This window comes from Limanda limanda, chromosome 9, assembly GCF_963576545.1.
Source record: "Limanda limanda chromosome 9, fLimLim1.1, whole genome shotgun sequence".
Taxonomy (NCBI): Eukaryota; Metazoa; Chordata; class Actinopteri; order Pleuronectiformes; family Pleuronectidae; genus Limanda; species Limanda limanda.
This window is the reverse complement of record NC_083644.1, coordinates 8,096,473-8,110,777: the sequence shown is the minus strand read 5'-3', so window position 1 is coordinate 8,110,777 and position 14,305 is coordinate 8,096,473. Positions and strand designations below refer to the sequence as shown.

The 14,305-nt window shown below is 43.4% G+C and overlaps 1 protein-coding gene across 1 annotated transcript; it reads left to right on the top strand.

Annotated features, from left to right (window-relative positions):
- Positions 1–806: 806 nt before the first annotated feature.
- lurap1 (leucine rich adaptor protein 1) lies at positions 807–10,913 on the top strand. The gene is made up of 2 exons (XM_061078179.1): positions 807–1,022; positions 10,032–10,913. The coding sequence occupies exons 1-2, from the start codon at positions 807–809 to the stop codon at positions 10,911–10,913; spliced, it is 1,098 nt and encodes a 365-aa protein (XP_060934162.1).
- The last annotated feature ends 3,392 nt before the right edge of the window (positions 10,914–14,305 follow it).

The following is a 14,305-nucleotide window of genomic DNA, read 5'->3' as shown; positions in this document are numbered from 1 at the left end:
ACTAAATTGTTAGTTTCAATAGTTGTTAGTATTTAACACCCAGAAGCAGCGTGTGTCCGTGTTTATATAAAGATATATATTTAGATATATATATTTTATTTTCTATTTTAAATTTTTGATATTCTATTTTATTGTTATTCTATTTTATTCTATTTTATACTATTTCTATTTTTTTTTTTTTTTTTTGGGTTGAAATTACTGAGCATTGCTTAAAGAGAGCCTGTGACCCAAGTATTTCATTGACAGTGACTGCTTCATGTTATCTCTGTTCATTTGACAATAAAAAATCTTTTATTGTGGAAGAGCCGAACGGATTCTGCTGGGTGTTCCTCTGCTCTCTTCACACTGGTGGGGGGAAGGGGGGGGGGGGGTCTCCTCCTCACTCCCACTCCGCTGCGGCTGCTGGTCGCTGTGATGGTTCAGGTGGAATCTGCTGTCAGTGTAGAGACACACATCTGCACCACAGCTGTTTCCCACAGGACAACAACCACTGGGAGGAAACCAGCATCTCTCTCCCTGTGATCTCTCTTCATCATCATCATTACTTTGTTGCGACTTGATGCAAGATGATGAGGATGAGGATGAGGATGATGAAGGTGGAATGAAAGCAGACATTCATCAGCTGGAGTAACAACAACAATGGTGCTGTCAGACTGGTTCTGCTGGTGATGCTGGTGAAGCCACTCATCAGTCCCCGGAGGCAGTGACTCCAGCGGCGGCTTCCGACCAGCGAGGAGGACGCAATCCTCTCTGCTCCCTAAGGATCTTCTCTTCGCCTCTGGCTCACATCGCACACTTCGGCCGCGATGGACGAGGGAGCCGCCTGCGAGGCCGTCCCCGATCTGAGGGACATCGAGGCGAAGATCGGCCGGAAGACCCCCGAGGGACTGCTCAGGTGTCTGCGGGAAGAGGGGTCCTCTCTCCGGGGAGACGCCAAGCTGGCAGCCGCGCACGACTCCGGAGCCAAGGAGACGGGGAGGAAGAGTTTGGATGAGAAGATCAGGAAGCTGAAGATGGAGATGGTAAGTGTGTGTGTGTGCGTGTGTGTGCGTGTGCGTGCGTGTGTGTGTGTGTGTGTGTGTGTGTGTGTGTGTGTGTGTGTGTGTGTGTGTGTGTGTGTGTGTGTGTGTTTAACATCTCTGCAGCAGATGACTTTATCATGACTCAGGCACAAACAGCAGCAAAGTGCAGGATACTGAATACGATCTGTTGTAAGGTTAACCCACAGATTATATCCTGTATATAAATATATCTACAGTTTATATAACTAGCAGAGCATGATCGATATATTTGCTTGGCCGATAACATTGGTCGATATCGTCGATATGAGTCTTTAACATATTGGTATCTGCATTTTATTTTTTGCTGAAACCAAAACTTTTATTTTACAGAATAAACAATACAGAAAAAATAAGTATTTTCTTGGCTCATGTTCTCCACACAGCTGGTCACATTTGTTCTTTCCTTTTATTCGTAGATATTTGTAATCTACCTACGCTACTAATTGTGTCCATCTGTCTTCATGCGAAACCCAAGTGTATTGTTAACTGCCCGAGAAAGGGCAGTGATTGCAAGTTTGGACTAGCTATACGTTTATTATTAGTAGAAGTGGGTTACGGTAGAATTCGCAGTTGAAAACTAAACGTGTCCTTGCTCTCTCTGGTGGACAAATGATGTAATGACACTGTAGTCGGTGATATTTATAACTTTAATCGTCTCGAGTGATAAAACCTGATGACTCCTCAATCTCCCTCACTGGCTCATTGAAGCTGCTCGTCACCATGCCAACCGCTGCAGACGGCTGCGGTTGCTAGGGAACGGAGTTGACGATCACAGGCCTTTATCCTGTGGTGATGTCACTTTTCGTCCTATTGTCAGGTGGTTATCTCCCCAATCACAACATTCATATTAATCTGTTTTCTTTCTCTTCATACTGGGCCTTGATTTTGCTCTGATGCAGTATAATTGGGCATCAACCTCCTCTGAGATGTATTTAAAGAGAACTGTAGTTTTTTATTTATTAAACACAATAATCCGAGGTTTTCTCTTGTTCACTCGAGGTTATTCTGAAGATTATTTCCCTTTTAAACTAATATCTAACTGTCAGCTTGTTGACTCAGACCCACCCTCCTCCAAAAGTGTCCGATCATTAGCGCCGTACATCGCCATGAATGAGCTCCCCCCAACAAAGCAAGGTGTCTTCTGGGAGTTAACTGTTTACATCCCAACGACCAAAACACATGATCTGATCCTTACTTCACGTCATGTGGTATGCGTTTTCAAGCACATTAGTATGGACGGGGATTTAAACTGGGACGGAACCAAACCACTGGTGTGGACAGGGACCTTCTCATCAGGCCTTTGATTGAATTTCACAGTGAAAGATAAAATCATTAGGCTGTCACATGGGACTCAAAGAGAAGTTAATTGTTGTAACCTCCAGACACGGATGTCAGCCAGTGCATATCTGACCAATGAGCACGGTTTGGAGTTTCTATAAATCTGTCCAGGAGCAGACTGATTAAACAGTGTTAGACATGAATCAGTCCTGCTGCGAAGGAGGGAGGAGGATTGAGAGAGAGAAGAGATAGTGATAAAGGGCTACTTCCTGACCATTGGGGATTGAAGCCTCCAGCATAGAGCCGGGCTCTGTGTGTGTTAGTGTCTGTGTGAGTGTGTGTGTGTTTCATTAATCTGTGAGAGTGGTGTAGTGTAATGAAAGTGCACAAGAAGAGTCTGAGCATTGCACTTTAATCAGAAATCTGCTTAGTAAGATGTGCAGTAACACGTGTACAGTGTCTGCAGAGTAATGCTATCTGACTCAATCACACACGCACACACACACGCACGCACACACACACACACACACACACACACACACACACACACACGCACACACACACAAACAGAGCAGTGAGCCAATATCCGCTCCTTTTTCTCACTTTGCTTGCACCTTTAGGTATGTGTGAATGTGTCTTGTGTTCCTCATTCATCTCTTTGTGTGTCTGTGAGCGCACAGCATGCTGATGCACGGATGCAGCCTCTAGGATCAAGGATATGTGTGTGTGTGTTTGTGTGTGTGTGTGTGTGTTCCATATTGTCGTCTGCCACCACCAGAGATGAAATGTTGCTCTGCTTCTTGTTAACTGTCAGGACAAAACAAGACGTTCCTCTGCGTTTCCCCCCCTCCCTCCTCCCTCCTCCCAGTGAACGTTAGACAGGAACAAACAAGCTGCTTTTACCTTTTACTTTAAACTTCATATACCACAACATCTCATGTAAATCACACTGATGTAAGATTGAATTACAAAGTCAGACGGGACTCTTGCTTCCCATCTTTAACACATAAAGAGTCTTTTGAAGTCTTTGTCTTATGTCTCTAAAGAACTACTGTGACTAATAAAGAAAACAGTTCGGTGTAACATGATGCCTCCGCAGAGAACTTCTCATCTCCTTGAACTGGGGGGAATTGGCCTCTTCAGTAATTTAGTGTATTTAAGAAAATACCTAAATCTTTCAGTTTCAAACAGTTGCAGTGACTCAGTCAAACCGACTGAATCATTATTTCATTATAATGATGAAAATCCATGATTATTGGGAAAAACAACTTAAACAACTAGAATGAACCAACGTTTTCTGAAGTTGTCACTAATTGATGCATAATTGATTAATTTAACTTATTTGGAACAGACAAAATGTCATCCTAATTCTAGCAGTAATGTATAGAAGTAATAAAAGATGATGCCGATGAAGATATGATGCCGTGTGACATCTGCTTCTCGTACACTGTGCGACTCTCGCTGCGTATATGTCTCACTCAGTTCAGTTTACACACTCTACACTCATCTAAACAGATTTACTGGATGCAGAGACGCTCCTTTAAAACCACAGACGACTGGTAGTCTGCCAGACACGCATATGCAACCACAGACCCACACACACACACACACACAACCACACACACACACACACTACCAGCTGCTTTGTACATTTCATTCATGCAGCAGCACCACCTGCATTTTAAACAATCGAAGGGCAAATGTTGTCTCTTTGCCAGGGAAATGTCACTCTCCCTTTTTCTTCCTGTTCAGTTCCCTGTCCCTCTCTGTCTCTGTCTTTCACCTCTGGGCAGATGAGTGACAGTGCAAAGTCAGCTTCTGGTGCAGAGCTGAACTGAAGCTGAACCGATTTAATCTTCTCTCTCTGTCTGGCTCCTCTGGCTTTATCTCCTCACAGATGATGTCAGGGCAGGACTATCTAACTAAACTACTGTTAAACAAGCGGAGCTCCTTTATTCTTCCATCACGTCCAGTTCTCTGTGTTTCATCCTCTCTCTCTATCTGTCTGTGTTTGACCAGGAAACCTGAATGAACTTCTCAGGTTTCACAGCAGCTGGAGCGTTTATTTATTCATCGACTGCATAAGAGGAAATTCTCAATCAGGGGTTTTACACTAACTTCCATTATGTTGTGTCATCACTTGTTTGACAGTTTTTATAGTAAGATAGATGAACCGATGAGAGAGTTGGACTTTCCTGACCCATGCAGCATCCTTCCACCAAGACTCGATATTATCCGTCCAGTGGTTTTTTGTCCTAGCAACAAACAGACAAAATGAAAGTCAAACCATGTAAAGTTAAAAACCTGTACCTTATTTGAAGAAGCCATTTGCACATTTTTCCAGTTTTTGCTTCAATCTCATGAAACATTTAATCACTCTTTAGTCTAGATCGGACTATACAATGAAACCCTGCATGTTTCAATCCAAAATATGTCTAGTGGGTAAGTAGAAGAAGCAAAATAAAAGAGAGGGAACAAGATGATGCGTGGGAAAGAAAAAGCTGGAAGTGCCATGGACACAGAGACAGAAATGACCAAATGTGACAGAACTAAAGAACAAAAAGGACGGGTAGATATTCCGACAGCATTCAGAGATGAGAGCAGACAGATGGAGCTGCAGAGGCGTCCTGCTGCTGTCGGACGGAGACTGGATGGATGCTGCAAGGACGCCTTATGTCTTCAGAGCGCTAGGGGTTCGGTCTGGAAGGTGAAACGACAGACAAGCGACACCAGAGGACACGAGAAAGAGAGGGAGCAAGACTGTGTTTATTGTTGTGTGTATGGGAGAACGTCTGTGTGTATGTGTGTGTTTGTATGTGTGTGTGTGTGTGTTGGCAGTGATTCAGCAGTCTGTGAGGTGGCTGTGTGACATTGAGAAGCTGTTTTTGCCTCATGGGAGACTGCGTCACGGATCAGGCTGCAGTCGTGCACACGTCATCAGGATGTGCTGTATCATGAATGACTGGACCGTCTGTGATGAGACACTTTAGTTTGTCAGAGCAGAATTTAAACGGAGCCCCTTGATTTTGGCAGATTAAACAGAAAACTTGTTTACTAGAACATCCAAGATAAAGGACAATTCAGCTCCATTGCAACTGGTGGTTGATTTTCATTGTGGTTTATGGTTTGGATAACATTGCAATGACAAGAATAATTGAGGAGTTCATTGCTCAACTTGAGACTGGGTGTAAACAAGCCAACAATGTTGTTCTTATTCCAGATTAGAATGAACCAGTGCAGTGTCCCTGTTATAAACCTGCCTGTTTGTAATGGGCTGTTGGTCTGTGTAAATGGCTGCAGCTATTCTTTCTGAAACTGTAAAAGGGACCTGCAGGTATTCAGCTGCAGCAGGTGAAGACCTGCTGCTGGACACGGTCCACAGAACCCTGAAGCTGTACCACCACCGCTGCTGATCAGCTGTTTGTTCAAAGATCAGTGAAGCTTGACTCAGTACACAGAACCTGAAGTGCAGGATCGACAATGTCACCTGCTCTGATGAGTCCTAGCTGCCGCTGCAACGTGCCGATCGCCTGTTTACTCAATGTATTATTAATCATAGGACGTGTCCACATCCCACTGCTCTCCCTTTGGGCTCTTATTAATACACAGGCCAAGTGTGAAGCCAATAAGACGAGCTGTTCTCGAGCTGTGCCTTCCACATAGAGACAGAAAGAGCTGTGGCTCAGGAGTTAGAGCAGTCGTCCTCTAACCAGAAGGTTTGATGGTTCAATCCCAGTCTTCCAAGATACTGAACCCCTAATCACCCCTTCTCATAGAGAAAGGTCAGCACGTAGATGCACCGTATGAATGTGTGTATGACTGTAAAACTGTACTGTCAAGTGCTTTGAGTGGTCATGAAGACTAGAACAGTGCTTTCTAAATACAGACCATTCACCAGACCATATATAGAGATATAAAAGGCCACCGTTAGGAAAGTAAGGCCCAGGTTCCAGCAACTTAATCGTTTGACTCCGTCAGGCCATGTGTTATTTGACAATAAGAAATATCCTGTTTGAAGAGCAGAGCATCTGGAGTTATGCTTGTGGTTTTGTTTCTCCTTGCTGTCGTTGGTGGGAAGACAAATTATGTCTTGTTGATGGAAAATATGTGTCAATTGTGCAGCAGCTGTTGCCCCAATTTGTGCGTCTGGTGTGATCATGTATGAGCACGATCTCAGCCTGTAGCTCACCAAGGTTCATCGTCCAAACAAGTGATCCAGAACACTGACCCACAAATTACAGAGCAAATACTTTAACAAAATATCCATAACTTAAACAATCAGAAGAAGCTTAAAGCTGAAGTGTAGTTCAGGGCAGTCGGGGCGTCCTGGCATCGTCTTGGTCTCCGCAAATTCCTTCTGCTTTAAAATACATAGAATGACAGTAGCTGTCACTCAAATGTTCCCAACACATCGTGTCCGGTTGTGTAACCCCTGCTCCACACACATGCATGTACACATGTATAAGCAGCTGAGCAGCATTGTGTATTCTATTATTCCATTTTATATATGTGTATATATTTTAGATGACTTATTGTTACAATACTTTAAAATAGAGAATATCAACAATTTGTATTTGTCTAGTGGTTAAATAGAAGTTTTTTAACTATATGCTTAATAATTTACCAACTAACATGGTTCCCTCTAGAATAAATTCATAATACATCCGGGCCGGTGACAGCCAGTGGCCAGAGGCATTATGTTTCCAGGTTGTCCATCCATCTGTCCCATTCCTGTGAACAAGATATCTCAAGAAGGCATTGAGGGAATTTCTTCAATCTTGGTACAAATGTTCACTGGGACTAATGGATTATGTTGATAGAATTTGGTGGTTGAGGGTAGCATTGACTACCCAATGAAATGGCTGCATTCAAATGGATTTATTCAAAATCAATGAAATCAATTCTTTTAAGGACCGCTTTCTATAATATTGTTTGTAATGCACACACAACCACACACACACACACACACACACACACACACACACACACACACACACAAACTCACACACACACTATTATGTATCAGATATAAGAGGCAGGAAAATGAGCCTTCCAGAATCCTGTGGCTCACTCAGGATGTGGCCTCATGCCCGAGGAGAGAAACTGAAATCTGCTTGGCTGTGTATTCGATGTCCGAAAAATGAGAAAAGACGATTAATGGTGTTTGAGGCCCCGAGGCTGCACAGTCCTCCACCCCCCCCTCTCATCCTGACTGCTGTCACATTAAAACCTTTTGGCCCCAATTTGACCTTTTTCATTTGACAGGGTCGTGTCTTTACGAGTGTGTTTGCCTCCACTGCATCATAACAGGGACAGAAGAAGAAGCTCCTTGTGCAGCAGCATAACACAATGCAAGAGACTGCTGCATGAATGTAGATACATGTAGGCGTTTTGAAATTTCATTTGCATAAAGGACATATTTACATATAACAGATTTAAGTAATACTAAGAATAGCATTTTTTAAACAATTAAATTAACAGTTATGATAAAAAATACTTTTATTTGTGAATCTCTTATTTACATTTATTAATAGAACTGTTGGAAACTGTGATAAATTGTGATAAATGCTCGTAACAGTTTCCCAAAGCCCAACATTCACTTATCATGTTGCTCATTTTGTTGGTCATGATTTTTGACGGACAGCAGCACAATCACAACCCATTTTACTCAAGTGTTCTTTAAGTGTGTTTAAATAATGCTTTCCCACATTAGATGAATTAAACATGGAGTTGGAGAAACGCTCGGAGCGTTGAGCTTCGTTAGCGTCGTGCCACCTCAGCGCTGACGGGCACAAAGCTACTTTTACTGCCATCCTCATTAGAGTCTGTGCCTAAAACCCTCAAACCTCAAACCTGCACCCCGCCCAACTGAATGTCTGTGTGCCAAGATGCCAGCTGGTTTACTGTCTCTCTCTTTCTCTCTCACACACGCACACACACACACACACACACACACACACACACACACACACACACACACACACACACACACACACACACACACACACACACACACACACAAAGCTGTGGTTTTTGGCGATCTGCTCTCATTCATCAGGCACTCCATCAGTTTTGTGTGTCATGAACTCGGGAGATGGATGTACCATACGCGTGTGTAGTCTACATTTCTTTGCCCTCCATCATATGTTGGTGCGTTTGCCTAGAGTTTGCTCTCCCCATGAGTTTGTGTGTGTTTTTCCCCTCCACATACAAAAGACATGCAGATTGTTGTCTGGTTGATTGGAGACGCTTAATTGGTTGGGGTTGCCTCCAGCTCCCCAGATGGACGGATGTTTGTGTTTCTTTTGTCTTGAGCAAATACAGATCAATCATGACAGAGAAAAAACATGGCTCCGCTGGATGTATCTCTACCAAGAGAAAAGTGTCTTGTCAGGTTTAAACAATCAATATGCTCCTCTCTGTTTTATTGATATGACCGGAGAGGGCATGAGGAAGCTTTGTAGGAAATAAGAGAGCGACACCGTGACTGAAGGGTCAGCAAAGGTCTTACTGGCTCATGGTCCTGGAACAATATAAACAGATGTAAATGCTCCATTTATGGCTGGATTCTTATGACTGTGCTTCCTGTCCAGTATATTTTATTTGCATGATAACATCAAGTATTAACAAGTACACAAATCTATGTACTGATCCGATACCACGTCTTTAAAGTATATTTGTTTCACCCTCATAAAGTGTGTGTAGTATTTGTGTTTGGTACTAGAAAGAAAATCCCAAAGAGCTCAGAAAATATAATATAATTTCTTAGAGAGAGAAGGAAACCTAAAGTAACGAAGAGGAAACATTGTGTGAATGAACTGAGGAATAATGAGAGGCTGAAGGCTGCAGTGATCTGCAGAGAGAGAGAGAGAGAGAGAGAGAGAGAGAGAGAGAGAGAGAGAGAGAGAGAGAGAGAGGTTGAGACTAAGTGTCGGTGCCATATATCACCTCCTGGCCCGGCACTTCACCGCAGACCTCTGCTAATGCGTTCTGCGGAGGAATTTTCCATGACTGAAGCCATCTTTTTCTTCTTATTCACCATCAAGCTTCTTCGGCCTCAACTCACACAAGTCACCATTCTGATTAATCATTTTCAGCTTCATCTATTTGGACCGGATGACGTCGTGATGAGTAAATACATATTTGAGCAATTTACATGACATTAGGACGATGATTCATAAAACCTAGTTTAAAGATTGTGGTCATAGTTTCCACTGTATCACATTTCTCTCTCTCCTAGCGTCATATTCCTTGTTAACACGGTTAAACAGCTTAATCTAATCTTCATTAACATACATTCAACCTAAACCTTTTCTCTCCTCTTTTAGTTGGTCTCCTTTCTCATTTCTCTCATTTCTGTCTTTGTGCTTTTCCACGACCTATCCCGTTTCCACACTAGATGCAGCCTGTTTAATCGGCCTGCCAGCTTCTATGTTACTTCCAATTATGGTTATCTGAAAGGATTAATAGCATTTTAATGGTGTTTGCACTCAACGCAGGAGCCAACGCTCACTGCTTGAAATAAATATCTGCAGAGTCCTGGTGGTTCACCAGTTTCAGTGTGTGTCTGGTTCTAATTGATGACTTTCTCTCCTGTTGCAAACTGCAAAATAAGCACAAAAAAGTAATGAGAACTTAAATGTGGTGTTTCCATGTAATTTCATCCATACCTCCTTTTTTATTTCTCCGTAGGCCCACTTGCGCTCAGTGGACGTGAAGCTCCTGCAGCAGCTGCTGGCGGTGCATGAAGGCATCGAGGCAGTGAAGTGGCTGCTGGAGGAGCGCAGCACGATGACCAGCCACTGCAGCAGCCTCACCGGGAGCCAGTACAGCCTGGGTGATGGACCCGACATGTCCTGGAGGGGCTCCTGGAGCAGCCTGCAGGACCCCAACGACAAGCTGGACAACATCTCCATCGGCAGCTATCTGGACACCCTGGCGGACGACATGGACGAGTACTGCCCGTCGAGTTCCGAGTCGGTCATCTGCTCCGGCACTCCGCTGGTTTCAGAGGCTGCCCCTGGGGGCCGGACAGGGGGAGGCCCCGTGGCCCCGGGCACGGCAGCTGGAGCTGGGGTAGGGGTGAGGTCTGTCACTGGGGCTGTTGTTGGGATTCGGGCAGGGACAAAGGAGAATGGAGTTGGGGCTGGAAATGGGACAGAGGGGAAAGGTACACTAGGGACTGTGATTACCAGTGCTGTCACTGGGACTGCCGCTGGAAAACCAGCTGTTCCCATCAACTCTGCTCGAGCCAAGTCTGAGGGCCCCAAGCAGGAGGCTCCGGTGTGGACCAAGGCTGTGGAGAAGGGCAAAGGAAACCCTGTTAAAAAGGACAATATCAAGGCACAATCCATCAAGGTTAACGGCGTCCATGAGAAACCATCGGCACAAACTGGAAGCCCGACACGCCCCAGGCTCACTGAGAGACAGGGAACCAGCCAGAGCCCCAAACTCAAACCCTTTAGAAACGGGAAAATCGAGTTGGATGGTTGCAAAATGAACGGCAAAATGCACATGGAGTACGACGCGCACTGGCGCTGGGTGCAGTCACAGGAAGACGTGACGTTTTTGTAGGAAGGTTAATAACAGACGGTACCAAATTCACTGTTGACTCCTTCCTCTGTAACGTCAAAGGTGAGAAGAGGAGTGAACTGCTGTGGTGAAGTACATAGGATGAGGGTTTCTCTGGTGAAAGACACTGGGTTTAAAAGACAAAGACGAACGTTTCTGTTCTATTCTTCCCTCTAACAGCACTAACTTTCTATAAAACATTGATGTCAGTATTAAGATGGATGCACATTACAGGACTTTAACTATTGTCAGTTAAAGTGGGGCTGCCTCAAACCAACTTAGGACAATTTAAAAATCCTGTGTCATAGTTTTTTCTCAGGGTCTTTCTTTGCATTCCCTGATTTTTATTTTATTTTATTTTATTTGACTTGCCCTAGAAATAAAGCACAGATCACTGATGACTGAGAACAGATCAGTATTAACCAATGAACATTTCAAGATTTAAATTTAAATTTAACTTTCTCATATTCGCCCAATTAATAATTCCCCAGAAGTTAAAATACTCTAACCTCTGAACCCTGTTAGTTCCCTACCATTTTGTTTTGACCCCTGAAAGTGAAACAAATGTGGCCTCTCATTAACAATGATGGCCTCTATAGCTTTTTTAATTGAGAATAAAATTTCCTTTTCTGGATTTCCGTTCAATTCAAAGTCATTTAAGAAGAAGAAAGCAGACGAACTAGGATTTCACGAATAAAAAAAGAAGAATCTAAAAATAGACGTCTGTCCCATTAATGTCTGGAATACAATAATCATATAGACAACGTGACTGTACACTTCCAATGGTTATAGCCAGCATTGCTTGTTCAAGTATTAGCAAAAAAAAGTGAATTACAAGTAAATCTGTGTGTTTCTCCCTGAAAACGTCCCTAAACAACAGTAGAAGATAAGAAACACATGGAGGACAGAGCACTGGGATTAGTTAACGTCTCCCTCCATGAGAAATAAGGTCCCTGCTGTTAGCGTCGGTGTCTTTGTTGAGCTTCAATGAACTAATCCTCTGCAATATTGTATATTCACTGAATCGCAATACAGCTACTCTGTGCATCAGGTACTTAGACGTGACCGGTTGTACGCAAATACTGAATATGGCTAAATATTTGTTTTGATCTGGTAATCTGTGTTAGTTTGGAACTGCAGACGTTGTGCCTGATTGGTGTAAAACTTTACTGCGTAATATGCCTGTGCTTTCCCTCCTGAGACGAGTGCACTGTCAATATGATAATCTGTGGTTTGTTGACCGATTTTTTAAAAATTATATCTGGCCGCTACTTTGGTAAATGTTGCTGGTTGGTAAATGTGTCATGTTGGCTGCGTGGATATTTGCATGCCCTGCGCCGAGAGCTTTATTGGCCGAACTGTGAGAAATCGACAAATCAGAGCAAAAAAGCAATATTTCAATATCCGGCTCTTCTCAGCAAATGAAAACGGAATTTTTTCTTCAGGAGTTCAAAAGACTACTGACAGGGAGTGTGTCTGTGTGTGTGTGTGTGTGTGAGTGTGTGTGTCTGTGTGTGTGTGTGTGTGTGTGTGTGTGTGTGTGTGTGTGTGACAGACAGACACCGACTGCCTGAGCACAGCTGGCCTGTCAGGATCGGATAAGAATAGACGAGTCCCAAAGGTCTTCAAGCGTTTCCATCTCACTCACCACATCGTTACTACACCTCGTCCCAGTCTGCAATAAGTCACTTTAATGCAGCAGGAGTAGTGGAAAACATTTCATAAATACAGGACATATTACATAATCATAACTGTGGAAATAACAAAGGTTTGGCACACCCCCTCCCTGTCTCAGCTAACCTCGAAGTGAATTTCTTTCTTTCCTTATGTGGACTTCTGAACCTCTCTTTGTTCTTAGTGCTGGGAATTGTTTGAATCTCTCAGTTCTCGTGCCAGTGCAGCATGTGCAGCGATCAGCTTCGACACTGATACAGAGCAAATGTTTTTTTATACTCAGACACGTTAGGCAGTTTTCCCCAAACCTAATCCTTTTTCAGCCTAAAGGTCAGAGGCCTTTTTACTGCGAGCATTTCCTGCATGTTTAACCTCCTGATTGACCATTAGCTGAGCCATCCCCTCTTAATTTCTTGTTGTTACAATTACCAGTGTTTTTTTGGTTGCATGGTAGATAACAACTTAATAACCGGTCAGATTACCTAAAAATGTGGAGTAATATTTGAGAAAATGTGTCCAGAATGTCAGACAGTGGTGAACAAAAGCAGGTTTTTTTGCTGGCAAACAAAAGCTTAAAGGAGAATGACTAAGAGATGTGTTTGGCAAATAAAAGTAATCCTCGCTGAGAAATACAAATGTGGAGTTTCTGGAACGGAAAACTTCTCCAAATCCAGTATAGAGCAAAGCAGAGGAGCGAGGGGTCAGATTAACTCGAAATTTGTAGTAATATTTTGAAGCCATGGATCCAAAACTTGGACAGGTTTCGCATTTCTTACAGGCAAACGTTAATTTTGAAACTCCTGGTGGTTCCTAGTTTATCGTCTGTGTTGATAAGGTTTACGAGTTGGTTTGTGAGTAGGTTTATGCAGGAAAAATGGTTTTGAATCTGCACCTGATGGCTCGAGGCTGTAGAGTCCTAAAATCAGATGTTATGGATTTGTTTAGCTTAACTTTGTTTAACTTCATGTGACAAAGGCTTTGAGATGTTTGTGGGCTGAGAATAAAACTGGGCTGAGGTTCACCTGGAAGTCTTTTTGGTGTTGCATGGTATACATGTAGTATTTAATGAATCAGATTACCTTGAAAGCTGAAGTAAAACCTATGTACTTTGCTTTGATATGCAGTTAAATCCAAAGCTCAACCGTTTCCTGACATCTATACTTCAACAGAGAGGTTGAGCGAACATTCATGACTGAGTGGATCTGGTTCCTTCACCAGTTAACTGCCACAATGCTTCCATAAGTAGTGTATAAAACGTCAACTTAGAGTCACCTCAGAGTTTTCATCTCCACATGCGGCTACAGAGAGATGTTAAACTCGGCCTCTCCGTTAGTTTGAACCACTGAAGTGTTTCCTCTCCTCTCCTCCTACGACCTCCTCCTGCCTTTCTTTTCATCCCACTTTCCACCACCACACTGCCTGGATGGAAATGTTCGCTCTGTGCCAACACACACACACACACACACACATCACGCACACACAATGCCCTCACTGGAGACAGCACCATAAAACCAGCAGAAACAGGCCAGTAGGAAAAGTGAGCCGAGACTGGTCCTTGGACTCTTGGACGAGTTGGAACAATCTTTCCCTTTCGCTCTCAACACAAATAGAACATCTACCGTTCTCTGGACGAGTATTTCAGACATCCTCCTGCCGCGGTGAAGACGTGAAGTCATCCAAAGCCTCCCTCCCTTTTTAACATATGTGCTGGCTGTAAACCA

What these genes read in the sequence shown, in the direction of transcription:
- lurap1 (XM_061078179.1), top strand. Translation starts at nt 807, where the DNA reads ATGGACGAGGGAGCCGCCTGCGAGGCCGTCCCCGATCTGAGGGACATC. An exon ending in GGAAGCTGAAGATGGAGATG is followed by an intron (nt 1,023 to 10,031) that starts GTAAGTGTGTGT and finishes ATTTCTCCGTAG; the next exon opens with GCCCACTTGCGCTCAGTGGA.